Raw genomic sequence first — 23,831 nt, 5'->3', positions numbered from 1 at the left:
CTTCTGAACCGACAACAAGTGGCACTGGCAAAGGATCTACAATCTATATATCTTCACCGGAGCCGAAGCAGAATCTCATTGTGGAAACCCTGTCATGCAAGAAATATTATTACACACTGACTGAAGTTTTGCTAGCTAAACAAATTAAAAACTTGCTGCATCTAATTCTGTTTTTAAGAATTTGTTTACGTTTGGTATTGTAGCGTTACTAACTGTACTAATGTTTTCTCACTGGTGAATGACACATGATATTGGTATTGCAGTAACGTTGTCTCTGGTCTTCTTGGCTGTGCGCGTTCATGCTTTCAGGAGGCGTGGCTTTAGACGGCGATTTGCAGGGAGGGTGGGACGTACGCTTTTAGTGCTACCAGGCTAAAGTTAAAGTGTCCTACAGCACCTTTAAGGAAGCTTTTTTATTATTACTAGTTTTTGCGAGAGTGAAGAATTCAGTGAGCTTTAAAGAATGACAGCCTTAGTGATTATAAAGGGAGGGATCTTCTCTTGTTTTCTTTTTATTAACCATTTACAATCTGAATACAGGTTTAATTTTTAATGCTCATAAGTACACTGTAAAGTTTCTGAATTGAAAACTGTATTTAAATCTGCGATTGAATCATAAACTGCAGTGATTGACAGTGATAATAAACGGTCGAAACAAAACGGGACAACATTTTTTAAAGTACTTAATTCAACAGTTTTTGCTCTGGTACTGAAACTGGTTCAGAGAACCTCAAAATCTGGTACCGACTACTGAAATTTTGGTACCGTGACAAACCTATATGAGTGTATAAATTTTAATAGTAAATAGAGTTAATAGTGTAAAACTTTTTAACTGAACCTTGTAGAAACAGGAATTGGTCTTTTATGCCAAAATTTAACTAATATCTTGATGGTAGCTCATTGTCGCTGTATGTCAACCTTGTATGTCAAATCCTTGTATAGGCCATCTGCCTATATAAGTCGTCCGAATCTTCTGGCAAGCGGCAACTCAAGTGCAAGCGCAGTAGCACGGGCAGCTATGCAATACTGGTTCCCATAATTACAGAAAACCGAGGTTACTTTAGTAACTGACACGTTCCCTTTCGATATGGTTCACTCATATTGGATCAGGCCATCCTTAAAAATATCTTGGTTTGCCGTAACAGTAAAAAAAAAAAAAAAAAAAGGTCGGTTGGTCGGTCTATATTTTTTTTTTCGAGAGTCGATGTAAAAAAAAAAAGTACAATTTTGGTCAAATTTGCATATCGGGACTTCACTGACAGTTTTCCAGAACTTCGTGCTATATATATATATATATATTAAATAACAATTAGAAAACCTGTATAAACTGAGCACCAAAGAATAATATTATAGCGGTAATATTAGGCTATAGGCCTATTCATGTAACGGGAGCGCTGCCAATAACGCACCTAAGCTGTCAGAATTGGGAAAAGTGATGATTATTAGTATGTCAAATATATCAAGGAGACATTTCAATTGTTTATTAATAAACAAGTGTTTTCTGTGTCAAAGATGAAGTTGACGATGCTGACGCGATCTTCGCAGTAGCCTAGTGAACGCGCCAGAGAGAAATGCACATTTCATTACATAAGCAGAGAGCAGTCTGTTTTCTTTCGTTTTGAATTGTTTTGTTTAAAAGTGTACATTTCATGCTTTTTTATATATAGGCCTATATATATGTCTCAGGTCTGTGAGGCAAGTAGCTTATACGCTTGAGTTTCGGTTCATTTAAGAGACCAGCTCCAGTTCACGCGCCGGCGACTCCGTGTCCTGATTATATTGCCTTATTTAGCCTACCTCTTATTTATTAAATACATGAAAATGGTTGATGAAACATTGATCAAAATTAAGATACAATTAATACAAAACGAAATTCAGTTTAAAGACAGACTTTCTACAAAAACAAACTTTATGAAGTGGTTAAAATCATGTCTGCCTACTCCATTTGTCTTCCGATATTTTCGGGATCATCTTATCTTATTCATGCTATTCACTTTTCATATAATCAACATGACATTTAAAAAATAAATATTATTTTATTTAAACATGAATATGAAACTAAATCGTTTTTTAATGACTGTGGGCTACAACACAGGCCTATTAGACAGTAGCCTACAGAGAAATTTACTGTCGGAGCGTTGCCGGTGAGCATGTGGGGGGAGAGATACAATTTTCGATCAATCATCGAATTTTATTTTGCTTGATATGCCCATTCTTAATATTTGGTGTTTTAAATGCCTGTTTGAGATCTCTGTGAAGTTTTAATTGCCGCTTTCAGAGCGGTCACGTCCGTAACATTGTTTCTTCCTCATAAATGCGAACACGAAAAATAAAATAAAATGAATAGGCTATAAATTATGTTCTGTGGAGAGCCAATCCCTCTTCATCCGGTGGGTATAATAGCCTACTTTTGGTTTGCGCAGTGTAATTCATAGAATTAGCCTACTAAAACATATTTTTCGTGGATCTGAGTGTCGCGATTTCGCTTTCATTTCGCATAGGCCTACAGCCTACACAGCCCTTAATCATAGATGACGCCACGGGTTTTTATTTAAAAGAAAGAGCGTAGCCTACGTTTGTAGCCTATATGTAGGCCTATTTATTCACAATAAAATATAATTAATATCATTTTATTGCATTTGTATTAGTTGTTTGAAGAGTAAAAAAAAATCGGTCGGTCTTAACGCAAGTTTACAATCGGCAAGTCGGTCGGACTAAAAGGGAAAAAAAATAAATAATTGGGTCGGACCTAAATTGACTGGGTCGGTCGGGTTACGGCAAACAAGAATATTTTTAAGGATGGCCTCAGTTACTGATGCTTTGGGGAACGCAATCCAATAGTGCCATGCTACAAGCGCAGAATGGAAGATCTGTCCTGTGAGCCCAGCCATAGGGCACTCGAGGTAAGGGCCCTTAACAGGCCTTTCATCGACCCACACCGGGGTGAAAATACCTATGGGTGAAGTAAGAATTAAGGGGGAAAGTAAGAAAAAGGGGGGTGCACCCCCCCATCCAGCAGCTCCTGTAGGAAGGAGGGAATAAAGGTGCCTAGTAGAGGGCTCTCTTCTCTCTGAAATGGTATTCATGACACTGTGAGAGTGGCGCGGAGGCTCCCGTTGAGAGGCCACAGATGGAGGCCCCACAACTTGGGTTGGGGGTGCCAAATTGTCCCTTTTGCCTGGGAAAGGAGGTCCCTCCTCTGTGGGATTGGCCATGGAGCTGCTGTCAGCAGCTGCACCATTTTGGGGAACCATGACTGGTTTTGCCAGAGCAGAGATGATTCAGTTGCAAGCGCCATCTTCTGGTCAGACGTGGGAATTCATTCGGCATGTGACTCTCACAGTGCATTATGGGTATTCTCTAGTCGTTAAGCGTACATTGGTTGTTCACTCGTTATTGCAGTGCATTGTTGGATTGAATGAGTGCACTCGATAACGTCCACTATGGACCCACCCCACTACAAATGGCTGTCCCCTCAAATAGTACCCTATTTAAGGATATAGAGGGCAATTTCAGACATAGCCATCCAGTTATCACTGCAGCTGAGTAAAATGCAGATGGTGATATTTTGACTGATTAAACATGAAGACTATTAAAACACCATTGTGTCAGTATATGATTTATCTGTGTTCTTCAAGCCATCTTGGGTATTTTCATATTTTTCAAGGATAATGTATATTTATAATGCAATACCAATAAACATAGCCTTTATCACTGAATAGAATACTACAAAATAATATTATTTCTGCCTCATTCTGTTAAGAAGGCACATACACAGAAGGAAGTTAGGCTATTTCAAACTGGTTACCATTAAGTGTAAATATTCCTTTTGTATGCAATGGTGTTATTCTTCAAAAAAATGAAAAACAAAGTAAAGATTAATTTGACTGGTAGCATTTTCTTTTTTTCAAGATTTCTATAGATATTGCGATAAATCGTGAATTCTTTTGGCCACAATAATAGTGTAGTGAAAAAAACGGATATTGTGACAGCCCAGGTTTGAAAGGTAGAATATAATTTTTATAAATATTTTTTTAGTTAAAAGCGGAAGTCTGAGCAGAACATATTGAAGGGTATTTAGCTCACAATTCTAGAAACTAGAAAATGTGTGTGCTAACTGAAACTATCTCTAGACTCTATTGGATTAACAATGCAAACATGACTTTTAGACACTTAACAACAGGGTTTCCCTGCATCTGGAAGGAGGCTTTTGTTCCAACTCTAATCAAACACAGCTGAACCACAGACAGTCAGGCTTACTATTATTGTTGCACGATTGAAATTAAAGACAGTATAGGAGACAGACCACTGTCTCTCAAAATAAGTGAAAGGAATCAAAATGCTCAAAGGCCACTGCATTGCAGTGAGAGAGTTAAGTGGTCCCTTAACTCTCCGGCCTTCGCCAGATTCCTGACTGGAGTGGGCGTGATTGGAGAGGAGGGACGCTGAAGAGGAGAATTCATCCCTGCCCATGCTACATCACGGGATATTGTGTGTTGTTTGTTTGGAAGCGGAGCTGGCCTGTGAGCATTGTGAACATCTTCCATCATGGACACTCTGCTCCCACCTGGCGCTCTTTCTAGGGTGCTCTCAGACTCACGTTCCTCATGGCCTGGGTCCCCCCACTGTTGCTTTCAGTTCATGGGGATCGCAGATGGATTTAGCAGAGGGGTTAGAGGCGGGCCCAGCCTTATTTCTGCCCTCACCTGCTTGATCCAGTGCATTTTCTTAGGGTTTGGAAGCACGTGCTGCGGTTTCTTCCGCCCTGAGTGAAACACCGGTGGTACAATTATCTAGCTAGGAGCTAGATGTTGTAAGCATCGATGCAGGAGATGCTAAGGACTCGCCACCTCACTCTCCTTCATACAAGGAGTTGGTGGAGGTTGTGACTCGCGCTGTTGCCAGTTTAAGTATTGACTGGCTGAGAAGCAGGACGTTCGTCCCAAAATCAAACTGAACGAACGCTTCCTGCCCTTGCGAGCACAACCTCCCCATCTGGGCCTGCCATTTTGTCCTGATCTCCACACTGAGGTGTCGAGATTGTGGAAGAAACCGGTCTCCTATCGTGTTTATACACTATTCAGCAATAGTTGGCCACAAAACGCACGGTTATGGGACGATGCCTAAGGTGGAAGAGACGCTAGCCAGCTATCTCTCCCTTCAGTCTGCATCATCCCTAAAGGCCCCGACATTGCCCACCAAGCTGGTTAGAACAACTTCGGCTTTTGCGGGTAAAGCTTAAGCAGCGTCTGGTCAGGCTGCAGCATGTCTACATACTATGTCTTTGCTGACAACCCTACCAGGCAGTTCTGTTAGGAGAACGTGATGAGGGCGGGGGCCCTGACGAAGTTTCAGAATTATGATAGCCCTGGTGAAAAAAAAAGAGCTTTCTGTTGGACGCCCTGCTATCGCCTCCGATCCTCTTTGGCGGCGCTGTCAACACAGTCATCGAGAGGTATCAGGAGGCCAGTAAGCAGGGGCCATAGAACATGTACCTCCACACGACAGAGAAGACGATTTATACAGCCGGTATTTAATAGTTCCAAAGAAGGATTGGGTGTTGCGTCCCATTTTGAATCTGCGTCATCTGAACCAGTCTTTGAGACAGATCATATCACAGATCAGGTCCGAGGACTAGTTTGTTATGGTCAGGGCAGGACTTAGGGGGCCCCTGGGCTTGATGTTATGTTTATATGGCAGCCATAGCCGCTCACCACATTCCTTTGGGTGGAATATTTTTTGGTAGAGACCCTTTGGTAACACGTTTCCTCCGTGGCACATTGAGGCTGAAGCCTGCAGTACGCTATAGGGATACCAGGAGTACTGGCTTGGGATATGACCGTGGTGCTCCAAGGCCTGTCCCTGGCTCTCTTCGAGCCTATTGAAGAGGTTCCAGTTAGGTTTCTGAATCTTGAAGTGTTGTTCCTCCTTGCTATTACGTCTCTTAAAGGGTAACTAAACCCTAAACCAACTTTTTTTAGTTAATGATCTGTAAGAATGGGGCCTTATTAGTGCTGTTCATTGATTCGAGTAACTTTTTTTGACATTTGGGATTTTGGGTATAAAGTGTTTTAATTCTACAATATATGGTGTAAAAACGTCTGAGTGCTGCCCTCTTCAGGTTGAACAGTGACTACTGCAGTTGAATTTTCCTATTGGATGTTTGCGGTACTACCTGACGTGAGTAGGTTCCAGCTCACCACGCCCTCCCTTGGTACGAGCTACCACGCCCTTGGATGAGTTAGCATAGATTTATCTTTATTTAGTACAGTGGTCAGGAGGGTACGTAGGTGTAGTGTTGCTGGTTGCAACACCACTGCTGGACTGCATAGCTTTCCAGCAGACTTGGAGATTAGGTGCCAGTGGTTGCATGCACTTGGCCCGGAAGACCGTGAGTGTGAAACCTGCATTTTGCGCGGAATTGCTTTTGAAACGCAGTAGAGGTGGAAATGGGCTTCTCCACGCTATTTTAATCACAATTTATGGTTAGGCTAAAGTTAATCCTCTGGGGTCGACAAATGCGCCGGCGCATTTTGCTGGATTTTTTCACATAGCGGCAAAATATGAAAATGCTTATAGAGAGCGCGTGCTATTGACATCAACTCGATAAAACTCATCAGATGCATGTACTTTATGTCGTCTTGCGACCCTGTGAGTCACTCTCCATTTTAGAGAGTCTGACAGCAGGTCTCAGGTGCACGCCCTCCCGCTCACGGTTCGTCCCCTCTATCTCCGCTGGGGTCTGCCCACTTTTCTAGCATTTTTCAAATATTGCCAGTGGGTGGAGTCAGGCTCTGACCAGGGGTTTAGTTACCCTTTAAAAGAATATGGGATCTGCAAGCTCTGTCGGTTACCCCTTCGTGCTTGAAATTTGTACCTGGCACGATGAAGCCTTTTCTTCACCCTATGTCAGGTTATATCCCTGAGGTCCCCAATGGAGCTAGATCTATTGTGCTGCAGGCCTTCTGTCCTCCTCCCTTCCGGGATCCAGACCAGGAAAAGAGTAATCTACTTTGTCCAGTTCAGGCATTAGATGCTTACGTCCACAGGGCTGCCCTGTGGTGTAAATCTGAACAACTGTTCATCTGTTTTGGGTCTCCTAGCAAGGGGTCCCCAGCATCTAAGCAGAGGATGAGCAAGTGGATAGTTGAGGCTATCTCTTCTTGCATATGAGTCGGCTGGACTACCTTCTCCAATGGCAGTCCGAGCCCCACTCGACTAGGAGTATGGCTGCCTCTAAGGCTCTTCTGTCAGGAGTTTCACTTCAAGATGTTTGTGATGCGGCAGGCTGGTCCTCACAACACATATTTGTGAGGTTTTACAACCTGCACTTGAGCTTTACACCAATGGCCCAGGTGCTTTCATCTCATCTCTTTAAATGATTTCACACTAGACAGACACTTGTCATTATGGTGTAGTGCGTATAAATGTTCCCACAGCGTCAATTGATGCAGCGCGAGTTCCCTTGAAAGAAATGCCTCGGTTACGACTAGGGGTGTGCGATATTGACAAAATTATATCTCAATATTTTCTGGGATTTTCTCAGTAACAATTATTAGACGATATTTTGCTGAGTGTGTTTATTGTGTTGGTACTTTGGCAGGTTTAGGACTGTTGTGGACAGCTGACTCTTAAAGTTTTTGATATTCTACATACTCTGTGTGGTGGTCAGTTTACAGCAGTGACAGAAATTATTTTTTCCAATATGTTTCAATTGATTTTTACCTTATATGAGCATTTTTTGTGTCAATTTCATAAATGTAATCAAATTCAATTATAAAAATAAGACACAAAAGGGCTGTTACCAATCAAATGAAATCAAAAGTCATCTTTGCAATATTGAATATTGATATTTAAAATTATTTAAAACAAGAAAAGATACTTGAAATGTGAAATTGAAACCGCCAGTAGGTGGCAGTAAGTCACTGTTAATGAGCGAATCATTGAGATTCAACCGATTCATTCAAACGGCTGATTCATTCAAGGAAAGAAGCATTTGACTATCTTAAAGGGACACTAGGTAACTTTTTTACCTTAACTGAACAGCTTCGGAGTCAGTGGAATGGTTATATTACTTATTTCGGGTTGAATGGTGGTGGTTTCGCACCCCCCTGGTGCCCGAGAGCGGAAAAAACTCACTTGCAACTTTGGGCCGGCGGGTCGGCGTCAGGAAGTATCGCGTGATATCAGGTCTCGCGATGTAACGAATTGCTTGATGGTAGGGCTGCACAATTAATCGAATTTCTAATCGCGATTACGATTATGGATCCCACGATTACGTAATCGTTCAAAGCCGCGATTACAAAAAAAAAATAAAAAATAAAATCCACTCTGCGTGCATTTAGAGCATGTTATGAGAGGCGAATCACAACTACTTCAGAAAACCCGGCACAATAGGAACTACCAGGCAGTGACGTATATGTACGCTGAAATAAAGTCTTTCACCTCAGAAAAACGGACGTTCCTGTCCTGTCAGCCGTTATAGGCTACTGTGCTCGTAGCGCACACTCTTCAATTGCACGCGCAAATGCGGCGGCGCGCGCTGTGTTTAAGTGCAAAGGAAACTACGAGCATGCAACGTTGTTACGTTGTAAATTAGTAAGTCATGAAATAAAAGTAAAATACCAATAAATCACGTTACTGGTACGTCGTGTGTTAGCTGAGAAGGATTTGCAGGCAGGGATGATTTTCATTCTATTCGCCAGGAGCAGTTTCCATGTTTCATTAACAGTTCTTGTTAATATTGTGTAGGCCTATTCACCATGGTAACTGTCATTTCAATATTAACCCCAAAATGCCTCTTTATTTTCACTTTGTGTTATTTTTTTATATTTTTAAATGACTGTGGTGGCTCATACCAACATTGTATTAACAAAAGCTAGTTTGGGACTGCTATTTAATAGCTTTAGCATAGGCCTAATGTTTATTTATTAGTAGTCTTTACTATTAGTCATATTCTTACAATTTGTGTATGTTAAGTAAAGGGGGACAGTGTGTGTGTTCACAATTTTTAAGTAAACATGTATAATAATATGTCTATATATTAGGGCTGTCGCGGTGAAGGATTTTCCCTTGCGGTAATTTTGAGTGGCTCAATAGCGCGATATGCGGTTTTACCGCATTTATTAATTTATTTTGATTTATTTATATTTATTTGTTGCTATATAAATAATCAGCATGCACAAAAACGAGTACATTTTTAGTAACCAATAAACCGAAACTAAACAGCGTCTCTCCGCATTGAAAGCCTGTCACTCAGCGCGCAGTTGTTACGGCAACGGACTGTCTTTGAGTGAGTCATTAAACTATTCATTCAACAACACGTTCAAAAACGCTGATTGATTCATTAAAAGATAGTAATGAAACAAGGTTAATTATTTTTTAACTTTGAGCTCCACTTTTCAAGGCTCAGCTGACCAGCAATGCGTCGCACGGGTAACACTGAAGCAGAGCCCGTCTTATTAGACATTCTCTGACTGAAGCTTCACTTAATGGAGACAAATGGCATTGATTCAATGCGTGACTCACTGAGTTTTGTTTCCCGCGACCGCGAGTTCCTCGTGCTGTGGATGCTGACCAGCGCTGTCGCTGATGCCATTCATGGTAACCTTTATTTTAAACGTTAAAAGGATGACAGGACAAATATTTAACTTTCCTTGGACACGGCAACCTTTTCACGAATATATGACTTGACCTCAAAGACAGACGCAGGTAATCGCACGCACTCAGTCGATCACTCTCATTCACTGTCTGTTTAGGCAAATCCACGAAGCCTCTGTACAAATCACCATGATAAAACCATGATTGCCGCGTCTTATTATCATTATTAACTTATTTAACATTCAATACATGCACGAAGTTCAAAACAAGAAGGGTATAGCCTTATGAAAAAAGAAAACACGTGAATATCGCGGTTGCTGCGGTTACTTGAATTCCTCTGCGGTTGGCTTGTCAGTAGCGCGGTACTGCGATATTGCGGTTATCGCGACAGCCCTACTATATATACATTATATATATATATATATATATATATATATATATATATATATTCAATGTAAATTATGATAATCGTAATTAATAATCGCAATTACAATTTCAAGGGAATAATCGACAATTATGATTTTTGTCATAATCGTGCAGCCCTACTTGACGGCACTGCACACGTACACGCTCCCATTCAAGCACCGGCTAGCTATAAGCGAAGGGCAATGATAGATTGAGTTATGGCTGAGCCTGTAAAAAAGAAGCAGAAAGCTAGGAAATCTTTGTCGGAGGACCAACGAAAGAGGAAACAGGAGACTGACCGAGCAAGAAGTCAGACTCGAGTAAATATTGGACCGGCTTTTTCAGAATGGCGAGAACTGAGAGAAACAGAAGCCTGCAAAACGGATGCTGACCTGGCTGCTGTTGCAAGTATCTTTGGAATAAACTGTGTTTAATATTTAAATTTCAAGTAATTGTGACCTCAGGATGTTTGCTATTGTCTGTAAAGGTTTTTATTATGATCGCTGTCTGTTACGGGCTTACTAGTACGCTAGATACTATAACTTTGATGTTAGCATTGTCATTAGCAAACACGTTTGATTTCTGTAGTTGTTTGGCCGTTCCTCTGTCGGTTTTATTTGTGTAACTTGCACTTTTATTTTATGTCACTAAGTCAACGCGTCTGATAATAGGCAATAAACATGTTGCACATATCATGATCGAGCTAGAAAAAACGTTCTGATGTTTTCTTAGACAAGCAAAGGTAAACCGTCATTCTACCAGATGAACTTATAGACCTTGCTAATATAACTTTAGACAAATATTAACCTCCGATATATATATTTTTTATGCTCATGCCCACTCTCCCAAAAACAAACAAACACGAAAGCAGTAGTTCGCCTCGTTCATATCGTTCGTTCCCGGTAAAAATACTAACGTTAGTATGCATGACAACACAATAAAAAAAAAAAAATCGCCATCAGTTGGAAATAAAATATTGCTTTACTTGCCTCGGTACACATAACTGGTTTTGAAATAGCCGGTTCCTCTGCTCAGCTGGGTTGCTTGTGGCGAGGGGGGAGGGACAACAGTTTGTTTTTACGACAGAGTGTTTGAAAGCATTTACTACCAGACACTAGGGGGAGCTTCGTAGAGAAAAAACACTCAGACTTGCCTGGTGTCCCTTTAATCTATCCTAGTCAACTGATTCGTTCAAAAAGCTGATTCACTCAGTAAGGAAACACCGCCGTGTGTGGCTTTGTTTTGAACTATTTTCGTTGGCGAAATAGAGCAAAAACAGGAAATATGGTGTCTAAAATGTAAGTCACTTAATATTAACTTTTTGTTTATTAAACTTGTATAAAATCAATATCACATTTGTTATGCTGATATTTGGAGAAAAACTGCACTTTTGTGATATTTATTACTAAATTATATAAATGAAGACTAAATCACGCTGTAAAAGCGTGCACTCTAAATGCGCACCCGCACTAGTCTAATCTACAAGACTACATCACGTAGAGTATCCATGCATTCTATGGGTGTGTGTGAGGGATAGGCTATACACGATAATGTCAAATCGCACATCTTTACGGTATTATCGCAGGCGATATATATCGCACACCCCTAGTTACAACTGCAACCTTGGTTCCCTGAAGAAGGAACGAGATGCTGTGTCGCCCTGCCATACCTCCTGCGTGCCTGTCATTGACTTACTTCCATTGACAGTAAAAGAAATGGACATGGCGACCCCATAGACTTCAACGGAGACAAGTGAAGTCAATTAGAAGCACTCACTTCCTGATGGCTGAGTGTACTGCGCAGCCTCAAACTGAGCTTGACGATGTAGATGTGACCTGAGCAACCTGTCTGACAGTTGTAAGTCTTCTAGGAGCTGTGCCAAGAGAAATCTAAATCATTCCCTTCCGAATCTTGCAGAGACGGAGAGCGTGAGTAGGAGCTGTCCATGAGCTAGGAGCAGGAGCAACTTTATGACTCTCTATTGGCTTCTCCCTTGACTTTATCGGACTTTTTGCCTCCACGCCCATGAAAATGCAAACGGATCGCTATATAGGAGATATTTAGGTATTTTAGATCTCCTCCTTCCTACCTCTGGATAGTGACTGCTAAAAAAACTCCAAATAAAAAACTAATAAAAATGACAAAAACACAAAATTTCTAAAACTTTAATTAAAACAGTTTGTAATTGTAATTAAAACAGGATTGAGCACTGTTGTTTACTACTTTTTATCTATGTTTGATATTTGGAGATAAAAAAGTATGTCATGCAAGCCACCCCCAAAGCTACACCAAAGAAGCGTTTTCTTCTCCTCCCTTTTTTCTTTCTTTCCGAGCTTGTTGTAAGAGAAAAACTGAGAGAGAGGGGGATACAAAGAGTGGATTGTGTAAAATGGGTCTTGTGACCGTATTCAGGCAGCAAGGCTCCAAGGATACAGTGATGTGGGGAGCAGAGCTCTGTGCGTGTGTGTTTGTGGAGGGAAGCGCTTATCCAGTGGCCAACTCAGGCGTAAGCTGTCAGGCCCAGGTCACGTGACCGTCGTTGTCATGATGAGCAAGCGTCATCTCATGTACAATGCTCAGCCGTGCAGCTCAGCAGGCAGTCAGAGGCTTAGACTGAGCTCTACAATGAACTTACACTTCATTTCATTCTTTTTCACAGCCCTAATGTGACTAATATATTGTGCTTTATAAAGACTGCATTATGCCGCAAAAAACCTTTCTTAATCATTATCTTTGGGTAGTTGACAAATAATTAGCCAATTTGTTTTTTTTCAACATTAAGGTTTTATTTTATTTTATTTTATTTTATTTTATTTTATTTTATTTTATTTTATTTTATTTTATTTTATTTTATAGCGTTAGTACTTGTTGTCAGACAATATAATTTGAATGTGTATTTTTTTTCATTTCCATTTGTAATCTGCAAATTTAATGTCTCTTCATCCTCACAAACTTTTACTTAAATGGAAAAAAAAAAAAGCTATAATTTTATTTAAAATGAGAGAGAAAAATTTAAACCACTACAATAAGTGCATTAACTAACAATTAATTACAAAAACAATTAAGGTACTGAGAAATATGATGCAGTATAGGTGTCGCAATTATATTCAGTTAAGTTTGGTTTTCTGTCCTTGTGTTCATTTCCTGTCTGCGTGTCTGATGTGTTGCCATGGTTTCTGATTTGATTGTATATCCTGTTCAGCTGTGTTCACCTCATTAACCTGTGTATTTAAGTTCCTGTGTTTAAATCCTAATTTTTCCGGTAGCATCAGTGTTATGTGGTTGTACTACTTTGCCTGCCTCCCTTTTTCTGTTTGTTCTTTGTGGATTTACTATTAAAGACTATTTAGTATCTTTATCCTAATTATGGTGCTTTGGACTTCCAACTTCCAGAGTTGTGACAATAGGACTGTACTATCTGTTCCCTCATCTTTAACCAGTTTATTCATTCCAGAATGTGATTGAGCATCTTCAAGATACTGACACTGTCAGTCATCATAGAAAGATATATCACATGACCTCTGACTATTATTAATAAATTAAGCTCGAAAGGGGATGGATATAAGCATCAGTAGTCAAAAAGATTATTTTTACTCAAATTGCCATTACTCTTGCCATTTTTTTCTACAACAATACACTATGAGACTAGAATAAAACCCTTTAAGGTGGGTCTTTAAAACAGTTTTTCCATAATAATGAATATATGATTTTTTTTTAATGGTTTGACACAAGTTTTACCCAACGGTAGCAGGTTGGCGAGGTACAGCAGAAACACTTTATCTTTCCCACACACAAACAGTATGACTTTATCTCCATTTAGGGTTTGATGTTGGTGGATGACTTTCGGGCCTGGCCCATTAACACGGAAGCTTATCAGAGCACTGTCATTTAACTCAGGCATGGACACCAAGTCACGACTGAACATGTCCTAATGAGCAGTTGACGCCATATCATTCATGTAGATTTTTGAAATAAAGACTCAAGTCAGAATATTCTGGCCACACTTCAATATAATTAAAGTACTGGGGCTTTCAAGCTCAAAAATGACCAAAAAACAAACAAAAACAAGCATCATAAAAGTGATCCATACTGGTCAGTTATTCACTGAAAATCTTGACATTCACTTGCTCTCCTTGATGTGCCATTTAGTTACAGTCAAATAACAAACTTTTACATTTAAATTATCACTGGTATATGTTTCAAATTATCCATATAAATAATAATAGTGTTTTTTTTTTATTTTATTTTTTTTACATTGCATAAAAACTTAAGTATTTTTTATGTTGTTTATAGGCTCTAGGGTGGAAATATCTAAATATGAGGTTACCTGCATGAATTTATTTGTCTTCTCTTCCTCTTGTAGGCTTGTGTCATCCATTCACGCTGTTATGGCCACCGCAGCTGGAATCATCGTGGTGTCCTCGTGCAAAGGCAATGTGATTATGGACCGGTAAGTGGACCAATCCTGTTCCACACCTTTCACAGTGCACCAATAATAAGCTTTTCTGCTGCAAAGGATTATATTGTCCTGCATCTTTGTGTTAAGGTAATGATAAAGCAGCACTAGATACTGATTGGTTAATACAGTGTACATTTGTGCTGCTGTGAACACATCTAGATACAGTGCCTATAATAGAAATAAGGCGCTTGTCAAAGCGCATTACTCATTTCAGTAACCAATTACAATTAAATTCTACTCTAACGTTTAAATGATTAGGGTCAGTAAGATTTTTTTAAAAGAAATACTTTTATTCAGCAAGGATACATTAAATTGATGCAAAAGTGACAGTAAAGACGTTCATAATGTAATATTAATATTTTCAGTAACACTTTAGAATACTGTTTCCTACTGCATAACTAATAAGGAATTACTGAAGGTACTAATAGGTAATTCTTCATTAACTATTTCTTCACTACTGTTAACTTCTAAGGAAGATGTGTTAACTAATCAGTATGCAATATAATTTTATGACTGTGTTAAGTAACAGTTAGTTAATCAATAACTAATGAAGTATGTCATACTTCCTGAAAAACTACTATTAATTGTCTACTAATTAAGGTTCAAGAAAATTAACTAAGAAGTAACTACTGAACAGTCATACAAAACTACATTGAGTTGTGGCCCTTTCTTATTTACTAATGTTATTATTAATAGTAGTAGTATTATGAAAAAACAATTTTAACAAATACATATAAATGTTAAAGAGGTTTTTGCCTGTGTGGTTTTGTGAGTGTGTTCTGTAAGAAATCAACTTCAAAAAGGAACCCCACTCAAGTGCCTTGCCATAACTAACTTCAGATTAGTTTTTATATTTTATATACAATACTGTGTGTGTCCATTTTCCTCAGCATAGAATGCCATTGAGTAAATTCATGTATTTGAGGCAATAACTGAGGGAAACTGAAAATATAGGTAACTTATTAGTAATTAATAAATAATTATCAAATAATTCTGCAGGAATTACTTATAACCTGAAACAGTATTCTAAAGTTAAAATATAGGGAACCCATTAGTAATTAATACATAATTAATAGATAATTCTTCAGGAATTACTTAGAACCTGAAACAGTGTTCTAAAGTGAAAATATAGGGAACCCATTAGTAATTAATAAAGAATTACCACATACTTCTGACTCAAATCAAACTTTCTGTAAAAAAACACGATTAACAAAATCATTTAACCCTTTGTAAAATAGCCTACACGACAATGACTAGTTTACATGATATCTTCCTTTATTTCAGAACATTTTTTAATACAGCATATATTTTATTTCATTTTAACATGTACAATAGCCTACTGCCTACATTTAAACTCGTTTAACAAACATTTTAGAATCAAAAGTTAAACCTTTAAAAGCAATTCAAGTTTAATCAACTGGTCTCTGTCATCCCTTTTCCACGGTAGTGGTGCTGGATCTCTTGCGCTTCGGCGGGGAAACTGCTTAACTTCAGACCGGCGCCCTGCGTTTCACTCATTGCCGAAAGATGCTGTGACTGACTCCATAACCTGCCCATAAACAAATAGTGCACAGCTCTGAGAACATATTTTAACATTAGATTTAGTATCTTTAGAAATAAAATAATTTGTTTTATGCAAGGGATCAGGCATTTCCATCATGCAAAAAAGACCAATGCGACACTCGTTAGTTAGGTGACTGACATCATGTCCTTGTATGTTGCCTTGCATAAAATAAAATGATTTACAGCACAGTAATGATTTTATAGATTAAATAAAACGTATAACCTGTATTTCGCCAAAGAAATGCACCAAATCGGCGGCGCTGAGAACTGTCCAAAAGAGGATGCAAAAGCCTGCACTCTTGCATCACCAAATCTCTGTAAAATGTAGGCTACCATGATATTGCCGGAACTTGAATGATGCAAAAGAAGTTAAAAATGTATAAGAACGAAGTATAATAATAAGGTGTAATGTACATTATGATAAGTTTTGCTAATGAAATATAACGTTTGCTTATTTGCAGATCAATATATATATATATATATATATAGGTAAATGTCTGCACTTATCTTTCTTATTAATGCTGAAGAATGACTAAAACTGGCTAGAAAAAAAAAAAAAAAACATTGATTAGTGCTATTTACTTTAAGTACTTTAAAAATTAATTACCTTTGTACTTTTACTAAGGTAATTTTGAACCTGAAATTTTGAATAGGCCTAATTATAATTTTACTGGAGTAATATTTTATTGGGATATCTGTACTTTTACTCAAGCACTTGATTTGTGTCCTTCATCCACCATTCCAAAAATAACAGATTATTGTAATGACTACTGTGTATGACTGTTCATTAGTAGTTACTTCATAGTTATTTTTCTTTAACCTTAATTAGTAGATAATTAATAGTAGTTATTCAGGAAGTATGACAGAATTCATTAGTTATTGATTAACTAACTGATACTTAACACAATCATAAAATTCTATTACACACTGATTAGTTAACACATCTTCCTTAGTAGTTAACAGTAGTGACTTAAGTGTTAATGAAGAATTACCTATTAGTTCTTCAGTAATTTATTATTAGTTATGCAGTAAATAAGTAAGAAACAGTATTCTAAAGTGTTACCATATTTTCTTTTACAAAAAAAATTTGTTTCAAATACTGTTCTTTTGAACTTTCTATTATCAAAGAATCCTGAATAAAATGTAACCGTTTTCACAAACATATTAAGCAGCACAACTGTTTTCAACATTGATAATAAAAATAAATGTATCTTGAACACCAAATAAGCATATTAGAATGATTTCTGAAGGATCATGTGACTGAAGACTAAAGTAATGGCTGCTGAAAAATCAGTTTTACCATCGAAGGAAATAAATTAAAATGGAAAAGAGTTATCTTAAATTGTAATAATATTTCACAATATTACTGTTTTCACTGTATTTTTTGCTCAAATAAATGCAGCTTTGGTGAGAATAAGACACTTTCAAAAACATTAAAAACATCTTACCAACCCCAAACTTTTCAGTGGTGTATTTCAAACTTTTCATATTCATATTTGTGATAATACACAAATAAATATCAAAATAGGACAATTTCTCAAATCCTCTTTCTCTAAAGCATCACTACACTACATCAACAGTTTGATGTTCAAAATTGGTGTAATGTTGCTTTAAGAAGGCGGCCCATTAGACCCTACCTGCCCTTGCCTTTGTTCACCTCAGTGGCGCCAGTCACAACAGCCTCAGGGCAACAGTGCTTACCTCTATTCCCATGCCACATCTGCTGACCCCTTTGGCTCCGCCCCCACCCCAAGGACACAGGGAGGAGGAGATTAGGTACATAGAGTCCCAGGGCAACAGCTGTTACCTTCCTATGTGCCCTTCCTCCCTCTGCCCTTCCCCGGCACTAGACTGACACCTGCAATTTCAGCCTCTGCCACCTGTTCATGTGTGCTGGGTGAAATGTGTGCGTGTGTTTGTGGCATAACAGTGTAATCCACGGAAGGCACTTGCCAGGCAAGCCTAGAGAAAACTCCCAACCACCCTGCTAATCCCCCAAAGGCTTAATACTTGGCTCGAGCACATGCACAGCCATGATCCTCAGTGACAAGGAGCATCCAGTGATACTGTGAGTGTTAAAGGAATAGTTCACTCAAAAATGCAAATTCTGTCATCATTTACTCGTGTTGTAGAAATATTTCAGATATTTCACAGGATGTATAAGCTGCTGTTTTCCGTCTTAGCGGATGGGGACCAGAGGAGGCTGTGGTTACCTTTCACTTTGATTATATAGAAAGGAACAGCTTGAACATTCTGCTAGATAACTCTTTTTGTTTTCCACCCAAGAAAGAACGTCATACAAAAAAAAAAAAAACAACAACAACAAAAACTTCATTTACTCTATCGTTCAGAAGTGTGGGGTCTGTAGAATTTTTTCATGTTTTTGAAATAAGTCTCTTATGCTCACTATGGCTGATCAAAAATACAGTAAAACAGCAATACTGTGAAATGTTATTACAATAACTATTACAATAACTTTTCTATTTTAATATATTTTAAAATTCCAGTGATGGCAAAGCTAAATTACTCCAGTTTCAGTGTCACATGATCCTTCAGAAATATTCTATTATGCTGATATGGTGGTCAAGAAACATTTCTGATTATTATTAATGCTGAAAACGGCTGTGCCGCTTAATATTTTTATTGAAACGATACAATTTTTCAGGTTTCTTTGGCAAATGGAAAGTTCAAATCAACAGCATTTATTTAATGCATCCTTGCTGAATAAAAGTATTAATTTCTTTAAAAAAAATCTTACTGACCCCAAACTTTTGAACAGTAAGATACATGGGATGCATACGATTATACATACGATGGTACTATACAGAATGTTTTCCGTATGAAGGAAGCGGATGGGGATTTATTCTGCCAAAATCCAAAAAGATGAATGAAATCACCATAAAAGTATCATAAACAAATCATGTGCTATATTCCAAATCTTCTGAAGCCTTTATGCATGCTGTTCGTTGATATGTGTGGATGTTAATTTTCATATCTATGATAATAATTTGCCTAAGGTCCAAGTTTTGTGTACCTTAACTATTATGTTTTCTTTAAGCTTTTTAATTGTTAAATAATAAAAGTTCTTTAGAAAAAGCATTGTGAATCATATATTTACCATATAATTTATGCATATCTCGTCTGTGGTGTGTATGAACAGTATAGAAATGTCACAGGTCAATGTAGCTGTTAGCTCTGTGGTAATTAAAGAATTCACCACTAATCACATGTGCAAAGACTGTGGATCACCGTGATTTTGCTGTAGGTTATCCAATACACACACACACACACACACACACACACACACACACACACACACACACACACACACACACACACACACACACACACACACACACATACATATGCTTACTTGGATATACAAAAATGAGTACATACTTAGACTTCTGTTGTTTTTATATAAAGGTAATAATTAAAGATGACTAAGTCTTACCCTGCCCGGCAGCCCTCAAAACACATAGTAAATGTATAATGTGAAATCTAATTTGGACAATATCTGTAGCCTATTTAAAATTGCAACTAGCTAATGACATAATGACATGTGGTAAACAAACATGACACATTTTAGCCACACCTTACAGAATACATTTTTAAATTTTAAGTCTGTTTCAATCCACACCCTCATGAAGGCTCTTTTGAATGTTACAGTTCTATTTGAATAAAGAACTCTTTAATATATTAAACCCCCACATGAGTTCTTTAGATCTCTTGTTTCTCAGTGGTATGCTTTACTAAGCTATCAGATGATAAAACAGGCAAAATAATGTCATAGCCTTAAATTGAAGTGACCTGAATCGTATCAAAGAACCAAAATATCATAGAGACTGGTGGGGGATGGACTCTTTTTAAACTTAGGCCAGTAAGAAATCACCTTTGAACCGCTTATTAATATAAAGCATTCTCATGTTTCGGACAACTTGGATCATGTACATTTCCCGGAGCAGCTCACTCTGTCCTCCTCTAGTTTCCATATGTGTTTTGTCCATAGAAATTGGTTATTCACTACTGTAAATAAACGTTACTGGCTGATGGTTTCCCGGGCACAGGGCGCAGATGCGACTAATCGATAATCAAATTAGTTGTCGATTATTTTCATTATCGATAATAATTGTTTTTATTGATTAGTTGTTGCAGCCCGAGACTTCTGTCACACCTCCTTCAGAAATAATTTTAATATGCTGATTTGATGCTTAAGAAACATTTCTTATTATTATCAATGTTGAAAACAGTCGTGCTGCTTAATATTTTTGTGAAAACCGTGATACATTTTTTCAGGATTCTTTGATGAATAAAAAGTTCAAAAGAATAGCATTTATTTGAAATAGGAAATCTTTTGTATTAAGAATAATGTCTTTACTGTATTTTTTGATACATTTAATGTAAAGTATTAATTTAAATGTAAAGATTTACTGAACCCACACTTTTGAAATAAAAACTTTTAGAATACTTATAAAAGGTGTTTTTTTAGAAGATGAGACTAAGCATATTTGTATGTTTGTTTGAAATCACTCCATACATGATTTGTATGGACTTATTCTGTTCATTTTCTATTCCAGACACTGGCTGACCACCTATTTTGTCATTTGGTATGGCGTTCCCTACATGTCATATGACATCTTCGCCATGTACCTTAGCCATTACTATCGCTTCCGGGTCAAAGGCCACAAGGACTATAAAAGCCACTCTCTACGAACCATCAACTCATTTGTGAGGAAAGAGTTCCTGCTGGTCCTCCATCACATTGCACTACTCTCCATTCTACTGCCTGTGACTCTGGTGAGAGAGAGGACAGAAATACAGGGATAGAGACTCGGATGAGTGATATGACAACCAATAATATGACAGGAGAGAGTAATGGGCACTCTCAAATAACCAACTCCACCTATAGCCAGGACCAAATGGGGAGGGAATGTAAAAAGGGGAATGAGGTGCTTTTGTGTCCGTTAAGTACCTGATTCTATGAGAAACAATTACCTTAATAGCAGCTGTTACACTGCCAGAGTACATGCAGTGGACAGACACACACACACTGGTGGAAACCTGGTCTTTTGTTTGGTGTCTCTGGGCTGTCAGTGGTGATATGAGATCACTTTACCCACGCTTCCATTATTCACACACAGCTGCTACTCAGATACCACCTCACAAACACGTTGCTTTGTGCTCCTGTTCCACAAAATGTCCCACGAGTCACAAACGTGGACAAACAGATTTTGACATGCATGGTAATAACACAAATAAGGACAAGACCCAGACCACCACAACAAAACATCTGACTTTTATTCAATTCACTTCACTGAAATGTATATTATTTAATACATTACCATACAGTAATGTTTAGTAAGGCATTTTGCATTGACAAAAAGGATGTATAGATAAATAAAATATAGATAAATATTATAGAAGCCATAGACTTCCCCTAAACCGTGTAGTTTAAGATTGCGCTTCAGGGTAGCGGGAAGCATTCAGGTGGCTGTTCTAACTGGTCATTCTTATCTTGTTACATTTATACACACATTACACACCTTTGATCCACCATATCCAGCACTGTATATCATAACACATACATATGATGTGGACCATTTCCAAAACTAGGAGTCATTTCTAGACATTATCAGCATCTGTGTAAATGCCATTCTCTCCATTGTGTCTAGTGTTATCTTTGTTTTTGCTCATGAGGGTCAGTTTCACTTTGTTTGTCTTTTAACTTAGTATTGCCTATAACTTTATTGTAGCTTGATTTGAACAGTTACTTTAGCCTATGATTTCTAGCAGAACACTGACAGGGAGGTGTGAGCTGTGATGTAGAGCCTGATTTGTCACTAGGGCTGTAAATATTTTCTCTGACAGTGGTTTATTTCGATTACGATTCTTTATTTATGGTGTAATGATTTATGATTTGATAATAGTTTGTTTGTTTTTGTTTATTTTAGTAATTTTAAGTTTTATTTTATTTTAATATACATTAAATAATTATAATATACATTTTATTAATCATAAGGAATATAAATTTAAATTCTTAAAAATGTAATATATAATGTTTAGTTAATAATATAAAAAGAAATATACCCAAATGTAACTGGAGGGACACTGGAAGTAGATTGGGTATCTGGATTTTTTTGTGTGTGTGAAAAGGCGATACTATATTCAAATGTTCTGGGTCAGTAAGATTTTTTTTTTTTAAAGAAATCATGAACTTTCTATTTATCAAAGCATTGCTATAAAATATTTCACAAAAGTATTAAGCAGCACAACTGTTTTCAACACTGATAATACTAAGAAATGTTTCTTCAGCACTAAATCATGGCTATTTAATTTTGAAGAAACATTTCTTAGTATTATCAGTGTTAAAAACAGTTGTGATGCTTAATACTGTTGTGAAATTAGAATGATTCTGAAGGATCATGTGACACTGGAGACTGCAGTAATGGATGCTTTGCCATCTCAGGAATGAATTACATTTTAGAATATATGTATATAAAAATTGTAAATAATATTTAACAATATAATGTTTTTTTAACTCTATTTTAATCAAATAAATGCAGTCTTGGTGAGCAAAAGAGACTTCTTTCAAAAATATTTTTAAAAATCTTACTTGACCCCACATTTTGAATGGTAGTGTAGGCATTACATTTTCATTATCACATTGATGCATTACATATTATTTACACTCTTATTGTTCACATAGGTGGTGTGTGTGTTCATGTTTGTGCTGACTGTGGTTTTTGGTCTCTTTGTGTACATCAGTTCTTCAGGAAGAACCAGGGTGATTTCTTCATTGGCTGTCTCTTCCTCACAGAGCTCAGCACTCCTTTTGTTTCAGTGGGCAAAATCCTCATTCAGGTAACACATGCACACACTCTCACAAACTGATTGTGTTTAACTCAGCTGTCCTTCACAGTGCTGCTCAGGAGCTGCCAGTCAACACTTTTCCTGTTTCCTTTTAGTCAAGATAAATGGTTAAATACAGAGATGGAGGTCTGTCAGTGCAACAAACAATCCAAGCATATAATAATAATTAATAATTTGCCGGGTTTTCACAACCAACCAATCAATCAATCAATCAATCAATCAACCAATCAATCAATCAAATTCCTCTGAACCAAAGTAAAAAGATTTCAAATTAACTGACTTGTAAAAATTGTGATTAAGAAGACTAAAAAAAATAATTATCTTGTTCACTAAGGCTGCATTTATTTGTTCAAAAAAGTAATATTGTGAAATACTATTTTGATTTAAAATACTTTCTTTTTGAAATATATTTTAAAATGTAATTTATTCCTGTGATGGCGAAGCTTAATTGTCAGCAGCCATTACTCCAGTCTTCAGTCACATGATCTTTCAGAAATAAATGTAATATGCTGATTTGGTGCTCAAGAAACATTTCTTATTATCAATGTTGAAATCAGTTGTGCTGGTTAATATGTTTGTGGAAACTGTGATAAAAAAGATTTCAGGATACTTTGATGAAGAGAATGTTCAAAAGAAGAGTATTTAATTGAAATAGAAATCTTTTTTTAACACTATAAATGTCTTTACTGTCACTTTTGATTTAATGCAGCCTTGCTGAATAAAAGTATTAATTTCTTAAAAAAGAAAACATATATATATATATATTACTGACCCCAAACCAAATGAATGATTGCAGCCATAATGGTGGTGTATGTCATAATGTGGCATTTCCCTGGATGAAGCATTCCGTCTCTCTACTCTGTATTTTTCAATAACTGCTGATTCTTGGTCTTTGCTTGTTTGGAGAGATTAGGTGAAATTGTTTTCAGACATG

The 23,831-nt window shown here is 37.4% G+C and overlaps 1 protein-coding gene across 1 annotated transcript in view; it reads left to right on the top strand.

Annotated features, from left to right (window-relative positions):
* The window catches only part of tlcd3a (TLC domain containing 3A), a 38,708-nt gene that overhangs the window by 8,959 nt on the left and 5,918 nt on the right, over window positions 1–23,831 (top strand). Inside the window, exons 2-4 of the mRNA XM_079870574.1 lie at window positions 14,369–14,455; window positions 20,605–20,824; window positions 22,793–22,888. Coding sequence (XP_079726700.1) covers window positions 14,369–14,455; window positions 20,605–20,824; window positions 22,793–22,888 — 403 coding nt within the window. The remainder of the gene's footprint in view (window positions 1–14,368; window positions 14,456–20,604; window positions 20,825–22,792; window positions 22,889–23,831) is intronic.

This window comes from Squalius cephalus, assembly GCF_949319135.1.
Source record: "Squalius cephalus genome assembly, chromosome: 5".
Lineage (NCBI taxonomy): Eukaryota > Metazoa > Chordata > Actinopteri > Cypriniformes > Leuciscidae > Squalius > Squalius cephalus.
This window is presented reverse-complemented; position numbering and strand designations above follow the sequence as displayed.